The sequence below is a fragment of the Cottoperca gobio genome, chromosome 8 (assembly GCF_900634415.1).
Source record: "Cottoperca gobio chromosome 8, fCotGob3.1, whole genome shotgun sequence".
Classification (NCBI taxonomy): domain Eukaryota; kingdom Metazoa; phylum Chordata; class Actinopteri; order Perciformes; family Bovichtidae; genus Cottoperca; species Cottoperca gobio.
The window spans coordinates 12070430-12091743 of NC_041362.1; the positions used below are offsets into that span (position 1 = coordinate 12070430).

Here is a 21314-nt window from a genome sequence, read left to right on the forward strand (position 1 = left end):
TGTACTGTAAATGCTCTTATTCTGTCCTTGTACTAATTGTTATGTTTTTTGCTGTGAAGCACTTTGGGCTGCAATTCTTGTATAAAAGGTGCTATACAAATAAAGCTTATTATTATTATTATTATTATCATTATTATTATTACTATAATTAGAGTAACAGGGTTGACATTCAGTAACAGCGTTGCATTTCCTTCAGTTTATTTTATTGTTTATAGTAAAATATCATGTGTTTGTATAATTAAGTATAATATAATGTTTTAAATGTATTACTGTATTTTCCATCTATCAATCGTCTACCGCTTATCCGGGGTCGGGTCGCGGGGAAAGCAGCTACAGTAGGGAACCCCAAACCCCTTTTCCGGGCCACATCCGCCAGCTCCGACTGGGATATCCCGAGGCGTTCCCGGGCCAGTGAGGAGATATAATCTCTCCACCGAATCCTGGGTCTTGCCCGGGGTCTCCTTCCAGCTGGACGTGCCTGCAACACCTCCCTAGGGAGGCACCCAGGTGGCATCCTTACTATATGACCGAACCACCTCAACTGGCTCCTTTCAATGCAAAGGAGCTGCGGCTCTACTCTGGGTCTCTCACGGATGGCTGAGCTTCTCACCCTATCTCTAAGGGAGACGCCAGCCACCCGTCTGAGAAAACCCATTTTGGTCGCTTGTACCCGCAATCTCGTTCTTTCGGTCATGACCCAGCCTTCATGACCATAGGTGAGGGTAGGAACGAAAATTGCCAGAAGATCGAGAGCTTTGCCTTCTGGCTCAGCTCTCTTTTCGTCACAATGGTGCGGTAAAGCGAATGCAATACCGCCCCCGCTGCTCTGATTCTCTGGCCGATCCCTCGCTCCATTGTCACCTCACTCGCGAACAAGACCCCGAGGTACTTGAACTCCTTCGCTTGGGGTAAGGGCTCATTCCCTACCCGGAGTAGTTAATCCACTGGTTTCCTGCTGAGAGCAATGGCCTCAGATTTCGAGGTGCTGATCCTCATCCCAACCGCTTCACACTCTGCTGCGAACCGATCCAGTGACTGCTGAAGGTCACAGACCGATGATGCCATCAGGACCACATCATCTGCTAAGATCAGCAATGAGATCCTCAGGCCACCAAACTGCAACCCCTCTCCTCCACGACTACCCCTCGATATCCTGGCCATGACTATCACAAACAGGATTGGTGATAAAGCGCAGCCCTGGTGGAGGCCAACATCCACTGGGAACGAGTCCGACTTACTGCCAAGTATCCGGACACAACTCTCGCTTTGGGCGTACAGGGATTGGATGGCCCTCAGAAGTGACCCCCCCCCCACCCCATATTCCCAAAGTATCATCCGTGGAATCCGGTCATACGTCTTCTCCAGATCCACAAAACACATGTAGACCGGTTGGGCGTACTCCCAGGACCCCTCCAGGATCCATGCGAGAATGAAGAGTTGGTCCGTTGTCCCACGACCAGGACGGAGTCCGCATTGTTCCTCTTCAATCAGAGGTTCGACTATCGGCCGAACTGTCCTTTCCAGCACCTTGGAGTAGACTTTACCGGGGAGGCTGAGAAGTGTGATACCTCTGTAGTTGGCACACACTCTCTGGTCCCCCTTTTTGAATAGGGGAACCACCACCCCGGTTTGCCACCCCCTAGGCACTCTCCCAGACTTCCACGCAATGTGGACGAGGCATGTCCACCAAGACAGCCCCTCCACACCCAAAACCTTCAGCATTTCTGGACGCATCTCATCAACCCCTGGGGCCTTTCCACTGTGGAGTTGTTTGACTACCTCAGTGACCTCCATGTTTTATATTTGTCCAGTGTATATTTGATTATATCCAGTTTGTTGTTGTGTTGACATGTTTTTTATGTATCATTGATTCTCTTCCTGTTAATCCTTCATTGGAAAATATATATAGAATATTATCAAACAACATTTCTGTGGTCCTGAGTATTTATTTGTAAATAAAACGTCTAATAAAAAGTGTACATTTGATGCCTTTGTTGGCCAAATCACTGTTTTTGATTGTTTATTATCTGTTTTTCCTAAATACATAACAAAAAATAATAAAATAAAAGGTTCATTTTTCAAAAGTGTTGATGTCTAAATTGTCCTCCAATTCTGGAATGACCCAGCTGCTCCCGGTAGCTTGTCTGAAAAGGGAAATGGAGATTTAGCTTGCATCCCTACAGGGTCAGAGGTCATAGAGCCTATATATAAAACATTTTTGTTTTTTTAATTCTATATTCAATATTGTCATTTTAAAATGAAGAATAATTCAAGTGTTATTGATTTAAAAAAAACAGCAAAACAATTCAAACATTTTTTTAGATTTTTTTTGCTCCATGGTGACTAGTGCTATTTTTAGAACATGCCCTGCGGGTGACTCACGTAATCCCTGCGGGCGACCAAGTGCACCGCGTTGGCTACCCCTGGCCTACACAGTAATTCTAATAGCTGTCAAGATAGTTTACCAACTAGAGCACTAGAGTAATGGTCAGGTGATCACCAAAGTCTAAAGGATTTATCCTCTGGGGACCATTAATGTCAGGACTATATTGTTAAACTCACTTCTTATGGAGATTTTAAAGTATTTTTAAACTGTATTAGTCCTACTGCTACCTTTACTTAAGTTAAAGACTTGGATACTTCTTCCGCCCCTGCAGATGGATGCTTAAACCTTGTATGATAAAAACAGTAATCTGCATGGGACTTTTTAGTGATTTTTATTCATGTATAATTACAGTAATCACTAAACCATGTAAGGTTTCATTACTAGTGGCGTAATTAGGGGGAAAGAAAAGGTGGGGCAAAAACTATGCTGCTCAATTCCACGTAAATGTTACCCTGTTGTCTTGCTGCATTCATGTTTGTTAATCCTCTCAGAAAGCTTAAGATCCTGAAAGTCTGTTCTTGACCAGGCAACAATCCTCTTCAAATAACATCCAGAAGCAAAATAAACCTCTTTGACAAGCTAAACGTTGGCCGTCTTTTCCTGGAGAACCACTTCCCGTTAAATCTGAACAATATCAGGTGGGCACCGAGGGGTTTGATCTCAAGTTTTCCTATAAAGAGCAACAGGCAATCAGCCCTGACGGGTAAATTCATGCCATCCGTTTTCAATGCATAAGGCATTGAAAAGTGTAGTTTTCCTACACTCGGGGCAAACTATATACTAGAGACCCTTTGCAATGGGATCACACCAGGCTGGTCAAACTGGCCCTGTGTTGTTTTGGTGTTTGTGTTATTAGTATTACGGTAAGAGCAAGGAAGAAGTGACTTCAAAATAAAAACTAGGTTCCGGTTAATGTGATTTGCAATTTCATATTTATTCATTAAGTAAGTCAGTCTTTCAATAAAAATAAATAAAAATGCATTAATAATATTAATAATAATTTTGCATTGAAAGGAGCCAGTTGAGGTGGTTCGGGCATCTAGTAAGGATGCCACCTGGGCGCCTCCCTAGGGAGGTGTTGCAGGCACGTCCAGCTGGGAGGAGACCCCGGGGAAGAGCCCGGACTCGGTGGAGAGATTATATCTCCTCACTGGCCTGGGAACGCCTCAAGATACCCCAGTTGGAGCTGGAGGATGTGGCCCCAGAGAAGGGAAGTTCGGGGTTCCTTACTGGAGCAGCTCTCCCTGCAACCCGACCCCGGATAAGCGGTAGACGATGGATGGAAATAATATTAACACATAATATCTAAATTAAATGAATATTATTATTTTTTAAACCTAACATCTGCAAAATATTTTTCTGGGAAAAAATGAATTTCAATTGCATGAATAATAAGTTCAACTAAATAATAAAGAATACATTTCCAAAGACCAATCTGACTTCAAAATGACAGTACACCAACTCAGAGTGTCACTCAGAAAATATCAGGACATTCTGATGTTGTCACGATCTGGTACTTCCTGTCTGTGTGTTTCCCCTCATTTTCTGATTGTTAATTTGTTCCTCCTGTGTCCATTTACCCTGCCCTGGTGTCTTTGCCTTTCTCCCCCAGCTGTGTCTTGTTCCCTCATTTGGTGTCTGTGTATATATCCCTGCCTGCCCCAGTGTGCCTTGTTGGATCGTTCTGTCACGGTTCATGACAGGGGAGGACCCAAATGCAGTAACCAGACGAAGATTATAACAAAGAGTGAGCCTTTGATAAAACAAAGCTGAATCAAAAATACAAAGTAACAAATAAAACAGAAAACACAAACCATTTCAAAATAAAACAGGAAACCAAAGTACAACCAGATCGTGACAGATGTAGGATTTCAGAATTGAAGCTCTTTAAATTGTGTGATTAAAGCAATATGTAATTCATTTTCAGATTAGAATCAAAAGGAAATTGCCTGTTACCACAGACTAGTTCCACTTAAGAGTCATATATGACCACCTATGAGTGTCACACATACATTTTTAGTATATTTTGATGTGGAATCTCAAAATGAAAGCCCTTCAAAATGTAATATTTATTCTGATATTCTCCGAATGACACTCTGAGGTCTTCTTCTCTCACTTTAAAGTGAAATCAGTTCCTGGCAAAAGAGTGTTTCCTTTTAAAAGGCGATTCCTTCAAGTCACGTGGGTGGGAAGAACACGAAAGTGAAAGCGAGCTGTCCGCTATAACGCTCAGTCATTATTCCCGTGAACATTCAGTTGAAGGGCACTCTATCCAGAGCCACGTAAATAAAGGTAAAGACTTTCTAACATGTCAACCAAGAAAGAAAAGTCTCTTTAAGCTATCGTAATTTTCAGTAAAAGCGTCATTTCAGTGTAGAATAGTTATGGTGTTATTATTATTCTACTCTCAAATACTTAAACGCCCTGTAGACCTACAGCTTTAAAGAAAAAAAGAATACGTAATCGGGTAATGTAGGTACCTAAACGTTAAAGTGAAAACTTGTGAACTATAACTTGTGTTTCGTTTTTAAACGGGACTACCTACTATTCTTATCACCTTCTTCTTGTCACAGTTTAACTGCTAACATTGATTGCATAACATGTTTATATATTTTTTATTATTATTTGTATTGTGTCTATAACGCTGTAACAGTTGCAATATACAGTAGGAGACAGTATAAGATTTACAAGATAAAAATTACCAAATCAAACTAAGTATGAAGAGAGAGAGACAGAGAGAGAGAGAGAGAGAGAGAGAGAGAGAGAGAGAGAGAGAGAGAAAGTGAGAGAGAGAGAGAGAGAGAGAGAGAGAGAGAGAGAGAGAGAGAGAGAGAGAGAGAGAGAGAGAGGACCTCAGTCCACTTTTAGATTTTAGGCAACAATAAAATTCTTTCTCTTAAACTTTTTATTCATGCACATTTACATGTACATTTCTTACTTTACAGCTATGGGAGGAGGTAAGTCTTGACCTGTCACACTTTTAGGTTGTAAGATGTTCCAAATATTGCGAAAGTTATTGAAATGTTGATAATGAAAACATTCACAGAAAGGAATGCATGATGTTGATGAAGTTTTGAAATACAACTTTGTCACACTGTATGTAAACATTATGCAATTTTCCCTTTAGCATCATTTAGTCAGCCATGGAGGTCTATGCCATGGTGAGTATGAGTTGTCACAATGTTGTGTATTCAGTAATAAAAATCGTACATGATTTTATTCCAATGTTTTTTCTTTCATTAAAAAGGACCAACGAGGAGAATCTCAATTTTATTAAATCTTACAAACCTCAAAACAATGATGTCGAAAATCTCAGAATTCTGCTTCATGGACCAGTCGGTGCTGGCAAGTCCAGTTTCATCAACTCTGTTGAAAGTGTTTTACTCGGCAGAGTTACCGGTCGAGTTATGACGGATACAATCTCTGGTTGCAGCTTTACCAAAAAGGTATGAATAACTATAGATAGTGGTGATTCTAGATTGTGATTGTGTATTTATTTTTGCCAACCACACAGTTGTGTTTTTTTCATCCATCATTGTCAAATATAAGTCCTGCACGCTGTGTGTAGCTCTCATAACCACCTAACTCGTGTATTATAAAGTAATTACATTCAATATTTATTCCTTTGCACTATTTGTATTTGATTTGTATAAAGACATTTTATGTTGTTGGCCATTGTTGCTTTTATATATATTTATATTGTATATAGCTTACATCTGTTTTTCACCTACTTGTATGTACATACTAGTTCTATGTTCATGTATACCTATCTTTGTTCAGCTGTGTGTTTGTTTAGCTGTATGTGTATTTGTATCTTCCTTTAAATTGTTCTTTGAGCTGTGTGTGAGTAGACTGAGACCAATTTATAACCGGAGTCAATGTCACATGGCCAATAAAGCAGATTCTGGTTTGATTCTATATTCAGAAACAAACACATTTGCTTTATTTCAATTGCATCCAGTTATTATTTGGTTACTCTTCAGATATAATGTACAAGCTCAGAATTGAATCCAATGCCATCCTGTGTTTCTCTGGAAGAAGCAATGACTTTGACTTTTTATATTGCAAACTTATCTGGGATTTGCTAACATTATGTAAATAACTACACCTTCTGCTTTACAGTACAAAGCTTTTAAAATCCACAAAGACCCCGAGAGCTTTTACCCTTTCATTTTCAATGACACCATGGGCTTTGAGCAAAGGAATGGAGTGAATGTGGAAGACATCAAACTGGCCCTGATGGGACATGTGACAGAAGGTTACAAGGTACAACCCTTTGAACTCTGACATCATTTAATTTACTTTATTTATTTTTTATTAATATTTTGCATTTACCACTTTTTAAACTTAATTATGCTTTGCATTGTGCCAAATGTTATTGGTGTTGTATTTTTTTTTCCAAGCCCATTCCTGGAGTCCAGTTGAAGGAAAGTGATCAAGAATACAACTCATGTCCCTCTCTGGACGACAAGGTTCACGCTCTGGTTTGTGTCATGCCTGCCGACTTGGTATCTTTAATAAGTGATGAAGTTGTGAAGAAGATGAGAGACGTCAGACTAGCAGCCAGTGACATGGGTAAGAGCAGACATCTCAATAGTTATGAACCCCCTCTCCCCCAAAAAGAAAAAGAAAAAGCAGAAAACATGTTTAAAATACTGATTAGGTTTGTGTCTTGACAGGGATTCCACAACTGGCTATTCTCACCAAAGTTGATGAAGCCTGTCCTGAGGTGAAGAACAACATAAAAAATGTCTACGAGAGCATATACCTAAAGGAACAGGTACGTTTCTATTGGGGATTTTGTATTTGTTGTTAGATTTGTAATATCAAAATGTTATTTAAGTTCAATTTGAAGAATTTCAGCACGAAAATCTCCTTTGGTCACCACTTTGCAATTTACTGATAAACTGAAATGCCGTTACTCAGGTCGACAAATTCAGCTTGATGCTGGGAATTCCACAAAACTGCATATTTCTTGTGAAGAACTACGAATCAGAACTCCAAACAAATGAAGACATTAATGGGCCGATACTGATCGCATTGAGACAGATGATTGTCTATGGAGAAGACTTCATCAACAACCTGTAGACCCACATACTGCTGAGCTGAGACAGACCTTAGGATCAAAGCATGAAAACAACACTACTCTCAAGAGTCTTTTTCTGAAGAGTAATGTGTAGGGTACTTAAAAAAAGAAAATGTCAAGCATGTTATGGATATACTGTATCATTTATATGATACAATGCCATGTACATCAGCATTGTATCATGTGAGGCTTCATTCCTGGCTTTTTAATTTAATTGGAAATTCTGTTTGAAATGTGTTTGTTTCTGTGATTGGCTGCTCATTCAGATCGAAGCAACAGCTTCACTTGTCCCTAAGAAAACTCATCAAGTTTGAAGACAAGGTGTTTGCATGTGGTTATACTCACAACTGTCCATGGTAAAAGGTTTTATGGTCCAAATAAACTATGCTGCCGTCGTCATTGTCAGCATATTTGTTTATTTCACATTAATTGAATGTTTGACTTATTTTCTGACCATATGCATTTGGAGATAGAGGTGCGTCTGAGAGGTCAGCTTTTATTATTTTAATGGAATGAATTCTTCATTCAATTGTACATTCTGATGTAGGATATATTTAGAAATTAAAGCTCTTTAAATTGTGTGATTAGAGCAATATTTAATTCATTTTCAGATTAGAATCAAAAGGAAATTGCCTGTTACCACACACTAGTTCCACTTAAGAGTCATATATGACCACCTGTGAGTGTCACACATACATTTTTAGGATATTTTGATGTGGAATTTCAAAATGAATGCCCTCTAAAATATAATATTTATCTTGATATTCTCCGAATGACACTGAGGTGGTCTTCTATCAGTTTTAAGTGAAATTAGTCTGTAGCAACAGGATGTCTCCCTTTCGTTCTAATCTGAAAATGAGTAAAAACATTGCATTAATAACACATTATAAGGGCTTAATTTTGAAATCCGACATGAGAATGTCTTCTGTGGTAGTATCCGCTACAGTAGGTCTCTCCAGGACCACATTTTGCCACGTTGACACATGCTACCAAGATTTACATTTATACTTCATTTAAATATAATAATGATCACCAAAATAAAGATGTGTAACCTCCATGTTCAAGGTTGAGAGTGGGCTTGGCAATACACGAACAATTTACGTGGTTGTGACTTTAGCTGTAAGGCAGATAGTTGCCAAGATTCATTGGAAATGTCTCATGGTGTCAACCTCATGGCAATATAGCCTAAGCCAGGGGTCACCAACCTTTTTTGATACCGAGAGCTACTTCAAGGGTAGGCTACTTAATAATAAGACTTGTTTGATACAAACTTCCTGAATAACATAGTTTCACGGTTCACCTTTAATGATAATATTATCATTAATAATAATAATCATAATAAATATTCATATATGTGAAGAGACTGTCTGATCACACTTTAATTTTGTTCAAAATTACACCAGTTATATTTTAGTACAAAGTATCACTTCTGTAAAAAAAAAAATTATGTAATTAACTGTCACATCTTCAAATCATATCCTGTTTGTACAAACCACTAACGTTGTAACATTGGAGAGAGTGGAGATCACATCGGAACCTTTCTTCTCGTCTTTGAACAGTGTTTTCAATAACATTATTGCACCTTTTAAGACCTCTCCGTCCGAAAAGGCTTTCTTGTTCTTTATTAAAAAATATGCAGCTCTAAATTAAGCTTCCGATGCTTTCTGTGACTTGTTTCCTCGTGAAAACAGACTGCTGCTGTCCAAAGCTTCCCGTAACTCAGGGCTTGTTCTGCCCGCAGTGCTGCAGGTAGTGAGTTAGTTAGCATGGTAGCTTTTGTGACAGGTACCGAAGTGTCTCCACAATGTGCCGCTTTGCCGTCGCCCCGCAAATGAGACATACACACTTTTATTTCACTGTTGTAAAAAAAGAATTCTTCCTCCCAATCATTGTGAAAATAGTTAGTTTTCTTTCGCTTTTCTGCCATGTTTAGCGTAAAAAACGGACCTAGCGCCCCATCGTAGCTGGGTCATCCCAGAATAGGTAGTGTGCAAACACGTGACAAAACTGTGTGACGTATGCGTGCGACTCCATGTTGGTTGGATAACAAATCAACAATGGCATTTAAAGCGAACAACAACAACAATACAACTCCGACTTCTTCAAGGGTTTGTGACTCTCTGGAGTCCTCTGCAAAGGCAAGATTCAGAGAAAAAGTCCAAATTTGCGGCCTTGACCCGTACACGCTAAAGCCGTCAGATTATATTGAGGATTTAGATTCATTCCTGCCGATTGAATATCAGGATATTGTGAACTACCTTGTGCTACAAACGTCGTGGGCAACCAACGCACAAATGAAGGCATACAGGAGCTTTAGATGCTTATAATTTATTTGTTTCTGGCTGGGTTGGTAGTCTTCTTACCAAACTAGTGAAAGATGACAGGGTGCTCGTCCATGCCTGTGTAAATCACTCTCAAAGATCTCGAGATACACCGCTCAAGCCGTGGTTTGTGAGTGAGAAGGCTTCTAGGCTTCTCCTAGTGACGAGAAGTAAGGTCTTACAGTGTTCGGGTATATCATAAGCACAAATGTTTAATGTAAACATTGAAGACATAGCTTTAGCATGAGCTCTTAGCAGATATAAAGTGGACGCCACACACACGGGTGAATTGTGCTTTTTCTTCTGTTAAATCCTCACGAGTTATGTTGCTAAACTACAGCTTGCGGCGTTCGGTAGACAGCAATTCATCCCTCTTTTGTGGATCATTGTTTTTGATGATTTTAGGAAATCTAAAGAAGCGTTTCTCTGGGTCACGAGTAGCGTTATGACCACAGTTATACACTGCGCACACGATTGGCATTTCTTTCAATCTTAGACGTTTAAATACAAAGAAAATTACGAAGCGTTGCAGCAACTCCCACGCGAACAGGCGCAGTCTTTATTGTGTATATCATCCAACATGGCTGATTTACGGGTTAGGACGTAGGCGTGACGTCACATGCACACGATCTATATGGTTAGTCACTAAGTATGACGCTCTCAGTGCACTCGCATTTGTTGATGTGATGGCCATCAGTAGTTGCTTCTGTCCTTCTTGTTAATGTTTTTTTCTTTCAAAAAACTCTAAGGGCTTGTCTTTTAATGCCGGGTGCTTGGTCTCCAGGTGCCGAAGCCGCTTTGAAGGCTTCGTTGCCTCTTTTGCGAGCCTGTGTATTATGCAGAGCGGCGCATGAGAATCACCTGTAGCGATAAACACGTATTTTAAGTAGGACTCCTGGTATTGTCTTTTAAATGCAGCTTTCTTTTTCTTGGAAGTATTAGGCTCTTCTTCTTCTGTCTCCTCATTGGGTCTTTTCCCCTTTCCAAAAAAGCTCTTTAAAGAGGTTTGTTTTCCACAAATATTTGCTTGTGGGATTAAGTTGTAAAGTATCACGTGACTGAGACAAGCGTCTTGACCTATGGCAGGGGTCGGGAACATATAGCTTTACAACACAGGGCTTCCTGGTGTGTGTGATGCGGTGATACACCGTCAGCTCACCTGCACAGTTCTCCCGCTGCATCTTCTCCCGCATCCTGCACTAATCCGCTCTTTTCATCACATCGCAGGCTCCGTCTGTCGTCAGTTTGTCCCGGGACAGTTTAATTTCTAACACATTTAGATACTTCCTCAAATATGTATTTTTACCAAAACCAGAACCAGCGGGCCAGTTATGATAGACATAAGCGTGACGTCACATGCGCACGATCTATTGGAGGACATTTCCCTGTACACAGGTATATGTATACATGTATACATGTCCCACATATAAAAAATCTAATAATCCATGCCCAAAAAGCTAAACCATGCACTTGTTGTGTTAGATATACTTGTCTTGAGAGAAAATGTATATAAAATTGCAGAAAAAGTTGTTTCAAAATATTATTTAAAATATCAAATAGCTCTCAAACACTCCTAAAATAGCATTTTTCTCTTTTCCCAGCTTCTTGGTGACCAACTTGCATGTCAAATATAACATTTAAAATAGGGTTTTTATTTACTCTTTTTGGTATTATTCTATTGATATATGTCTCTTGTAATGTTAAAATCAATTTTTTAAATCATAAACATATCTTAAATAACAATCATTTTACAATGAAAGTGTGTCCCACAACATGCGCGCCACCCTGATACCGTAACCTTTTTAGCTTGGCAGAGGAAGTGAAAAAACTGTTAGTCACATGACACAGAGGAAAGACATCAGCAAGTCATGTGCTACTACCATGGGTAGACCAAAGGTAAGTCCTCCCTTTTATTTTTTATATATTTCCAATCTTTTCACTCTTGTTAGAGTGTGGCACTCACACGAACGCAACCCTGTTACTCACATTATGAGACTAAAACAAATTAATTTCAAACATATCTTTCTTTAGTTAGATATCTAAGTGTGTCCATTCCTTAACATTAGCATTACATTGTGCAGCTAGCATTAATTCCTGAGGTAAAAGGTAAAATTAACATTGATTTGCAACCCTGTTACCTGTAACGGAGAGACTTCAGCTGATCCAAAACGCTGCAGCGAGGCTGCTGACTAGAACCAAGAGGAGAGACCACATCACTCCAGTGTTAGCTACTCTACACTGGCTTCCAGTAACTTTTAGAATTGATTTTAAGGTCCTCCTTCTTGTATACAAAGCTCTAAACGGAACCGCACCAAGTTACACTGCCAACTCTCAAATAAACTATGTGCCCCCAAGAACATTACGATCATCCACTACTGGTTTATTAAATGTTCCCAGAAACATCCAAAAGAAAATTGGGGATGCAACCTTTATCAATTATGCACCAAAGCTATGGAACACTTTACCTGCAGACATTAGGGAGGCAAGCTCGCTCAATATCTTCAAAAGTAAGTTAAAAACATATCTTTTTACTTTAGCCTTTTAATGGTGATATTTTATATCTCTTTACTTTAGCCTTTTAATAGTGATATTTTATATCTCTTTACTTTAACCTTTTAATGGTGATATTTTATATATTTTTATCTTAGCCTTTTAATGGTGCCACTTTAAACTAATTTAAATGATTTCATACATTTTTAAGCATGGTTTTCCTGAAGGAGGATCATTTAGTGTTGAGGAAGTAAGAAAGTTAAAAAGGTTGAGAGAGCAAGAGGAAAAAGTAATGTCAAAGAGAGAGATTAAATCTGAAGCGTTGAAAACAATGGAAGAACATAAAAGACAGTTTATGTTATGGGAGAAGGAAGCAGAGAACAGGGATAGGAAGAAAGTATGTGGATTATTTGCAAAGACAAATATAGATGAAAGTACAGACAAAGTGATTATTATAATGTCAAAGAATGTGTAAAGGCTGCTATTTTATCTATTTTAATTCAGCTATTTTTATACAATTGTAATTCTGCTATATTATATTATTTTAATTCTGCAATTTTATCTGCTATTTTAATTCAGCTATTTTTATAATAGTACTTCAGACTCATTTACATCTACACTGTGATTATTGTACTGTAAATGCTCTTATTCTGTCCTTGTACTAATTGTTATGTTTTTTGCTGTGAAGCACTTTGGGCTGCAATTCTTGTATAAAAGGTGCTATACAAATAAAGCTTATTATTATTATTATTATTATTATCATTATTATTATTACTATAATTAGAGTAACAGGGTTGACATTCAGTAACAGCGTTGCATTTCCTTCAGTTTATTTTATTGTTTATAGTAAAATATCATGTGTTTGTATAATTAAGTATAATATAATGTTTTAAATGTATTACTGTATTTTCCATCTATCAATCGTCTACCGCTTATCCGGGGTCGGGTCGCGGGGAAAGCAGCTACAGTAGGGAACCCCAAACCCCTTTTCCGGGCCACATCCGCCAGCTCCGACTGGGATATCCCGAGGCGTTCCCGGGCCAGTGAGGAGATATAATCTCTCCACCGAATCCTGGGTCTTGCCCGGGGTCTCCTTCCAGCTGGACGTGCCTGCAACACCTCCCTAGGGAGGCACCCAGGTGGCATCCTTACTATATGACCGAACCACCTCAACTGGCTCCTTTCAATGCAAAGGAGCTGCGGCTCTACTCTGGGTCTCTCACGGATGGCTGAGCTTCTCACCCTATCTCTAAGGGAGACGCCAGCCACCCGTCTGAGAAAACCCATTTTGGTCGCTTGTACCCGCAATCTCGTTCTTTCGGTCATGACCCAGCCTTCATGACCATAGGTGAGGGTAGGAACGAAAATTGCCAGAAGATCGAGAGCTTTGCCTTCTGGCTCAGCTCTCTTTTCGTCACAATGGTGCGGTAAAGCGAATGCAATACCGCCCCCGCTGCTCTGATTCTCTGGCCGATCCCTCGCTCCATTGTCACCTCACTCGCGAACAAGACCCCGAGGTACTTGAACTCCTTCGCTTGGGGTAAGGGCTCATTCCCTACCCGGAGTAGTTAATCCACTGGTTTCCTGCTGAGAGCAATGGCCTCAGATTTCGAGGTGCTGATCCTCATCCCAACCGCTTCACACTCTGCTGCGAACCGATCCAGTGACTGCTGAAGGTCACAGACCGATGATGCCATCAGGACCACATCATCTGCTAAGATCAGCAATGAGATCCTCAGGCCACCAAACTGCAACCCCTCTCCTCCACGACTACCCCTCGATATCCTGGCCATGACTATCACAAACAGGATTGGTGATAAAGCGCAGCCCTGGTGGAGGCCAACATCCACTGGGAACGAGTCCGACTTACTGCCAAGTATCCGGACACAACTCTCGCTTTGGGCGTACAGGGATTGGATGGCCCTCAGAAGTGACCCCCCCCCCCACCCCATATTCCCAAAGTATCATCCGTGGAATCCGGTCATACGTCTTCTCCAGATCCACAAAACACATGTAGACCGGTTGGGCGTACTCCCAGGACCCCTCCAGGATCCATGCGAGAATGAAGAGTTGGTCCGTTGTCCCACGACCAGGACGGAGTCCGCATTGTTCCTCTTCAATCAGAGGTTCGACTATCGGCCGAACTGTCCTTTCCAGCACCTTGGAGTAGACTTTACCGGGGAGGCTGAGAAGTGTGATACCTCTGTAGTTGGCACACACTCTCTGGTCCCCCTTTTTGAATAGGGGAACCACCACCCCGGTTTGCCACCCCCTAGGCACTCTCCCAGACTTCCACGCAATGTGGACGAGGCATGTCCACCAAGACAGCCCCTCCACACCCAAAACCTTCAGCATTTCTGGACGCATCTCATCAACCCCTGGGGCCTTTCCACTGTGGAGTTGTTTGACTACCTCAGTGACCTCCATGTTTTATATTTGTCCAGTGTATATTTGATTATATCCAGTTTGTTGTTGTGTTGACATGTTTTTTATGTATCATTGATTCTCTTCCTGTTAATCCTTCATTGGAAAATATATATAGAATATTATCAAACAACATTTCTGTGGTCCTGAGTATTTATTTGTAAATAAAACGTCTAATAAAAAGTGTACATTTGATGCCTTTGTTGGCCAAATCACTGTTTTTGATTGTTTATTATCTGTTTTTCCTAAATACATAACAAAAAATAATAAAATAAAAGGTTCATTTTTCAAAAGTGTTGATGTCTAAATTGTCCTCCAATTCTGGAATGACCCAGCTGCTCCCGGTAGCTTGTCTGAAAAGGGAAATGGAGATTTAGCTTGCATCCCTACAGGGTCAGAGGTCATAGAGCCTATATATAAAACATTTTTGTTTTTTTAATTCTATATTCAATATTGTCATTTTAAAATGAAGAATAATTCAAGTGTTATTGATTTAAAAAAAACAGCAAAACAATTCAAACATTTTTTTAGATTTTTTTTGCTCCATGGTGACTAGTGCTATTTTTAGAACATGCCCTGCGGGTGACTCACGTAATCCCTGCGGGCGACCAAGTGCACCGCGTTGGCTACCCCTGGCCTACACAGTAATTCTAATAGCTGTCAAGATAGTTTACCAACTAGAGCACTAGAGTAATGGTCAGGTGATCACCAAAGTCTAAAGGATTTATCCTCTGGGGACCATTAATGTCAGGACTATATTGTTAAACTCACTTCTTATGGAGATTTTAAAGTATTTTTAAACTGTATTAGTCCTACTGCTACCTTTACTTAAGTTAAAGACTTGGATACTTCTTCCGCCCCTGCAGATGGATGCTTAAACCTTGTATGATAAAAACAGTAATCTGCATGGGACTTTTTAGTGATTTTTATTCATGTATAATTACAGTAATCACTAAACCATGTAAGGTTTCATTACTAGTGGCGTAATTAGGGGGAAAGAAAAGGTGGGGCAAAAACTATGCTGCTCAATTCCACGTAAATGTTACCCTGTTGTCTTGCTGCATTCATGTTTGTTAATCCTCTCAGAAAGCTTAAGATCCTGAAAGTCTGTTCTTGACCAGGCAACAATCCTCTTCAAATAACATCCAGAAGCAAAATAAACCTCTTTGACAAGCTAAACGTTGGCCGTCTTTTCCTGGAGAACCACTTCCCGTTAAATCTGAACAATATCAGGTGGGCACCGAGGGGTTTGATCTCAAGTTTTCCTATAAAGAGCAACAGGCAATCAGCCCTGACGGGTAAATTCATGCCATCCGTTTTCAATGCATAAGGCATTGAAAAGTGTAGTTTTCCTACACTCGGGGCAAACTATATACTAGAGACCCTTTGCAATGGGATCACACCAGGCTGGTCAAACTGGCCCTGTGTTGTTTTGGTGTTTGTGTTATTAGTATTACGGTAAGAGCAAGGAAGAAGTGACTTCAAAATAAAAACTAGGTTCCGGTTAATGTGATTTGCAATTTCATATTTATTCATTAAGTAAGTCAGTCTTTCAATAAAATAAATAAAAATGCATTAATAATATTAATAATAATTTTGCATTGAAAGGAGCCAGTTGAGGTGGTTCGGGCATCTAGTAAGGATGCCACCTGGGCGCCTCCCTAGGGAGGTGTTGCAGGCACGTCCAGCTGGGAGGAGACCCCGGGGAAGAGCCCGGACTCGGTGGAGAGATTATATCTCCTCACTGGCCTGGGAACGCCTCAAGATACCCCAGTTGGAGCTGGAGGATGTGGCCCCAGAGAAGGGAAGTTCGGGGTTCCTTACTGGAGCAGCTCTCCCTGCAACCCGACCCCGGATAAGCGGTAGACGATGGATGGAAATAATATTAACACATAATATCTAAATTAAATGAATATTATTATTTTTTAAACCTAACATCTGCAAAATATTTTTCTGGGAAAAAATGAATTTCAATTGCATGAATAATAAGTTCAACTAAATAATAAAGAATACATTTCCAAAGACCAATCTGACTTCAAAATGACAGTACACCAACTCAGAGTGTCACTCAGAAAATATCAGGACATTCTGATGTTGTCACGATCTGGTACTTCCTGTCTGTGTGTTTCCCCTCATTTTCTGATTGTTAATTTGTTCCTCCTGTGTCCATTTACCCTGCCCTGGTGTCTTTGCCTTTCTCCCCCAGCTGTGTCTTGTTCCCTCATTTGGTGTCTGTGTATATATCCCTGCCTGCCCCAGTGTGCCTTGTTGGATCGTTCTGTCACGGTTCATGACAGGGGAGGACCCAAATGCAGTAACCAGACGAAGATTATAACAAAGAGTGAGCCTTTGATAAAACAAAGCTGAATCAAAAATACAAAGTAACAAATAAAACAGAAAACACAAACCATTTCAAAATAAAACAGGAAACCAAAGTACAACCAGATCGTGACAGATGTAGGATTTCAGAATTGAAGCTCTTTAAATTGTGTGATTAAAGCAATATGTAATTCATTTTCAGATTAGAATCAAAAGGAAATTGCCTGTTACCACAGACTAGTTCCACTTAAGAGTCATATATGACCACCTATGAGTGTCACACATACATTTTTAGTATATTTTGATGTGGAATCTCAAAATGAAAGCCCTTCAAAATGTAATATTTATTCTGATATTCTCCGAATGACACTCTGAGGTCTTCTTCTCTCACTTTAAAGTGAAATCAGTTCCTGGCAAAAGAGTGTTTCCTTTTAAAAGGCGATTCCTTTAAGTCACGTGGGTGGGAAGAACACGAAAGTGAAAGCGAGCTGTCCGCTATAACGCTCAGTCATTATTCCCGTGAACATTCAGTTGAAGGGCACTCTATCCAGAGCCACGTAAATAAAGGTAAAGACTTTCTAACATGTCAACCAAGAAAGAAAAGTCTCTTTAAGCTATCGTAATTTTCAGTAAAAGCGTCATTTCAGTGTAGAATAGTTATGGTGTTATTATTATTCTACTCTCAAATACTTAAACGCCCTGTAGACCTACAGCTTTAAAGAAAAAAAGAATACGTAATCGGGTAATGTAGGTACCTAAACGTTAAAGTGAAAACTTGTGAACTATAACTTGTGTTTCGTTTTTAAACGGGACTACCTACTATTCTTATCACCTTCTTCTTGTCACAGTTTAACTGCTAACATTGATTGCATAACATGTTTATATATTTTTTATTATTATTTGTATTGTGTCTATAACGCTGTAACAGTTGCAATATACAGTAGGAGACAGTATAAGATTTACAAGATAAAAATTACCAAATCAAACTAAGTATGAAGAGAGAGAGACAGAGAGAGAGAGAGAGAGAGAGAGAGAGAAAGTGAGAGGAGAGAGAGAGAGAGAGAGAGAGAGAGAGGAGGAGAGAGAGGAGAGAGAGAGACAGGAGAGAGAGAGAGAGGAGATGAGAGAGAGAGAGAGAGAGAGAGAGAGAGAGAGAGGAGAGAAAGTGAGAGAGAGAGAGAGAGAGAGAGAGAGAGAGAGAGAGAGAGAGAGAGAGGAGAGAGAGAGAGAGAGAGAGAGAGAGAGAGGGACCTCAGTCCACTTTTAGATTTTAGGCAACAATAAAATTCTTTCTCTTGAACTTTTTATTCATGCACATTTACATGTACATTTCTTACTTTACAGCTATGGGAGGAGGTAAGTCTTGACCTGTCACACTTTTAGGTTGTAAGATGTTCCAAATATTGCGAAAGTTATTGAAATGTTGATAATGAAAACATTCACAGAAAGGAATGCATGATGTTGATGAAGTTTTGAAATACAACTTTGTCACACTGTATGTAAACATTATGCAATTTTCCCTTTAGCATCATTTAGTCAGCCATGGAGGTCTATGCCATGGTGAGTATGAGTTGTCACAATGTTGTGTATTCAGTAATAAAAATCGTACATGATTTTATTCCAATGTTTTTTCTTTCATTAAAAAGGACCAACGAGGAGAATCTCAATTTTATTAAATCTTACAAACCTCAAAACAATGATGTCGAAAATCTCAGAATTCTGCTTCATGGACCAGTCGGTGCTGGCAAGTCCAGTTTCATCAACTCTGTTGAAAGTGTTTTACTCGGCAGAGTTACCGGTCGAGTTATAACGGATACAATCTCTGAGAGCAGCTTTACCAAAAAGGTATGAATAACTATAGATAGTGGTGATTCTAGATTGTGATTGTGTATTTATTTTTGCCAACCACACAGTTGTGTTTTTTTCATCCATCATTGTCAAATATAAGTCCTGCACGCTGTGTGTAGCTCTCATAACCACCTAACTCGTGTATTATAAAGTAATTACATTCAATATTTATTCCTTTGCACTATTTGTATTTGATTTGTATAAAGACATTTTATGTTGTTGGCCATTGTTGCTTTTATATATATTTATATTGTATATAGCTTACATCTGTTTTTCACCTACTTGTATGTACATACTAGTTCTATGTTCATGTATACCTATCTTTGTTCAGCTGTGTGTTTGTTTAGCTGTATGTGTATTTGTATCTTCCTTTAAATTGTTCTTTGAGCTGTGTGTGAGTAGACTGAGACCAATTTATAACCGGAGTCAATGTCACATGGCCAATAAAGCAGATTCTGGTTTGATTCTATATTCAGAAACAAACACATTTGCTTTATTTCAATTGCATCCAGTTATTATTTGGTTACTCTTCAGATATAATGTACAAGCTCAGAATTGAATCCAATGCCATCCTGTGTTTCTCTGGAAGAAGCAATGACTTTGACTTTTTATATTGCAAACTTATCTGGGATTTGCTAACATTATGTAAATAACTACACCTTCTGCTTTACAGTACAAAGCTTTTAAAATCCACAAAGACCCCGAGAGCTTTTACCCTTTCATTTTCAATGACACCATGGGCTTTGAGCAAAGGAATGGAAGTGAATGTGGAAGACATCAAACTGGCCCTGATGGGACATGTGACAGAAGGTTACAAGGTACAACCCTTTGAACTCTGACATCATTTAATTTACTTTATTTATTTTTTATTAATATTTTGCATTTACCACTTTTTAAACTTAATTATGCTTTGCATTGTGCCAAATGTTATTGGTGTTGTATTTTTTTTTTCCAAGCCCATTCCTGGAGTCCAGTTGAAGGAAAGTGATCAAGAATACAACTCATGTCCCTCTCTGGACGACAAGGTTCACGCTCTGGTTTGTGTCATGCCTGCCGACTTGGTATCTTTAATAAGTGATGAAGTTGTGAAGAAGATGAGAGACGTCAGACTAGCAGCCAGTGACATGGGTAAGAGCAGACATCTCAATAGTTAGGAACCCCCCTCTCCCCCAAAAGAAAAAGAAAAAAGCAGAAAACATGTTTAAAATACTGATTAGGTTTGTGTCTTGACAGGGATTCCACAACTGGCTATTCTCACCAAAGTTGATGAAGCCTGTCCTGAGGTGAAGAACAACATAAAAAATGTCTACGAGAGCATATACCTAAAGGAACAGGTACGTTTCTATTGGGGATTTTGTATTTGTTGTTAGATTTGTAATATCAAAATGTTATTTAAGTTCAATTTGAAGAATTTCAGCACGAAAATCTCCTTTGGTCACCACTTTGCAATTTACTGATAAACTGAAATGCCGTTACTCAGGTCGACAAATTCAGCTTGATGCTGGGAATTCCACAAAACTGCATATTTCTTGTGAAGAACTACGAATCAGAACTCCAAACAAATGAAGACATTAATGGGCCGATACTGATCGCATTGAGACAGATGATTGTCTATGGAGAAGACTTCATCAACAACCTGTAGACCCACATACTGCTGAGCTGAGACAGACCTTAGGATCAAAGCATGAAAACAACACTACTCTCAAGAGTCTTTTTCTGAACAGTAATGTGTAGGGTACTTAAAAAAGAAAATGTCAAGCATGTTATGGATATACTGTATCATTTATATGATACAATGCCATGTACATCAGCATTGTATCATGTGAGGCTTCATTCCTGGCTTTTAATTTAATTGGAAATTCTGTTTGAAATGTGTTTGTTTCTGTGATTGGCTGCTCATTCAGATCGAAGCAACAGCTTCACTTGTCCCTAAGAAAACTCATCAAGTTTGAAGACAAGGTGTTTGCATGTGGTTATACTCACAACTGTCCATGGTAAAAGGTTTTATGGTCCAAATAAACTATGCTGCCGTCGTCATTGTCAGCATATTTGTTTATTTCACATTAATTGAATGTTTGACTTATTTTCCGACCATATGCATTGGAGATAGAAGTGCGTCTGAGAGGTCAGCTTTTATTATTTTAATGGAATGAATTCTTCATTCAATTGTACATTCTGATGTAGGATATATTTAGAAATTAAACTCTTTAAATTGTGTGATTAGAGCAATATTTAATTCATTTTCAGATTAGAATCAAAAGGAAATTGCCTGTTACCACACACTAGTTCCACTTAAGAGTCATATATAAATACATATAAAATATATAAATATAATATTTATCTTGATATTCTCCGAATGACACTGAGGTGGTCTTCTATCAGTTTTAAGTGAAATTAGTCTGTAGCAACAGGATGTCTCCCTTTCGTTCTAATCTGAAAA

At 39.2% G+C, this 21314-nt stretch overlaps 2 protein-coding genes across 3 annotated transcripts; both read left to right on the plus strand.

The window, feature by feature from the left end:
* The first annotated feature begins 4579 nt into the window (after window positions 1-4579).
* Window positions 4580-7901, plus strand: LOC115012856 (interferon-induced protein 44-like). 2 transcript variants are annotated; one of them, XM_029438700.1, is made up of 8 exons: window positions 4580-4678; window positions 5332-5343; window positions 5514-5547; window positions 5634-5832; window positions 6509-6652; window positions 6790-6961; window positions 7066-7166; window positions 7313-7901. In XM_029438700.1, exons 2-8 carry the CDS (start codon window positions 5334-5336, stop codon window positions 7472-7474), a joined length of 822 nt encoding a protein of 273 aa, XP_029294560.1. In that variant the 5' UTR covers window positions 4580-4678; window positions 5332-5333; the 3' UTR covers window positions 7475-7901. The 2 variants fall into 2 exon arrangements, with proteins under 2 accessions (XP_029294560.1, XP_029294559.1); XM_029438699.1 differs by lacking the exon at window positions 4580-4678 and having other exon boundaries at window positions 4752-5343.
* A 9579-nt stretch (window positions 7902-17480) lies between these two features.
* Window positions 17481-20619, plus strand: LOC115012858 (interferon-induced protein 44-like). Its single transcript, XM_029438703.1, is given in 9 exon segments — window positions 17481-17593; window positions 18371-18382; window positions 18553-18586; window positions 18673-18871; window positions 19548-19645; window positions 19647-19692; window positions 19831-20002; window positions 20108-20208; window positions 20355-20619. Coding segments are annotated over 8 exon segments (822 nt in total). The 5' UTR covers window positions 17481-17593; window positions 18371-18372; the 3' UTR covers window positions 20517-20619.
* Window positions 20620-21314: the final 695 nt, after the last annotated feature.

Bases quoted from the DNA above. Each gene is read 5' to 3' on its own strand.
- LOC115012856 (XM_029438699.1), top strand. From the start codon at position 5,298: ATGCACATTTACATGTACATTTCTTACTTTACAGCTATGGGAGGAG. The intron at 5,344-5,513 runs GTAAGTCTTGAC...TTTTCCCTTTAG, and splicing joins CTTTACAGCTATGGGAGGAG to CATCATTTAGTCAGCCATGG. The intron at 5,833-6,508 runs GTATGAATAACT...TCTGCTTTACAG, and splicing joins GTTGCAGCTTTACCAAAAAG to TACAAAGCTTTTAAAATCCA.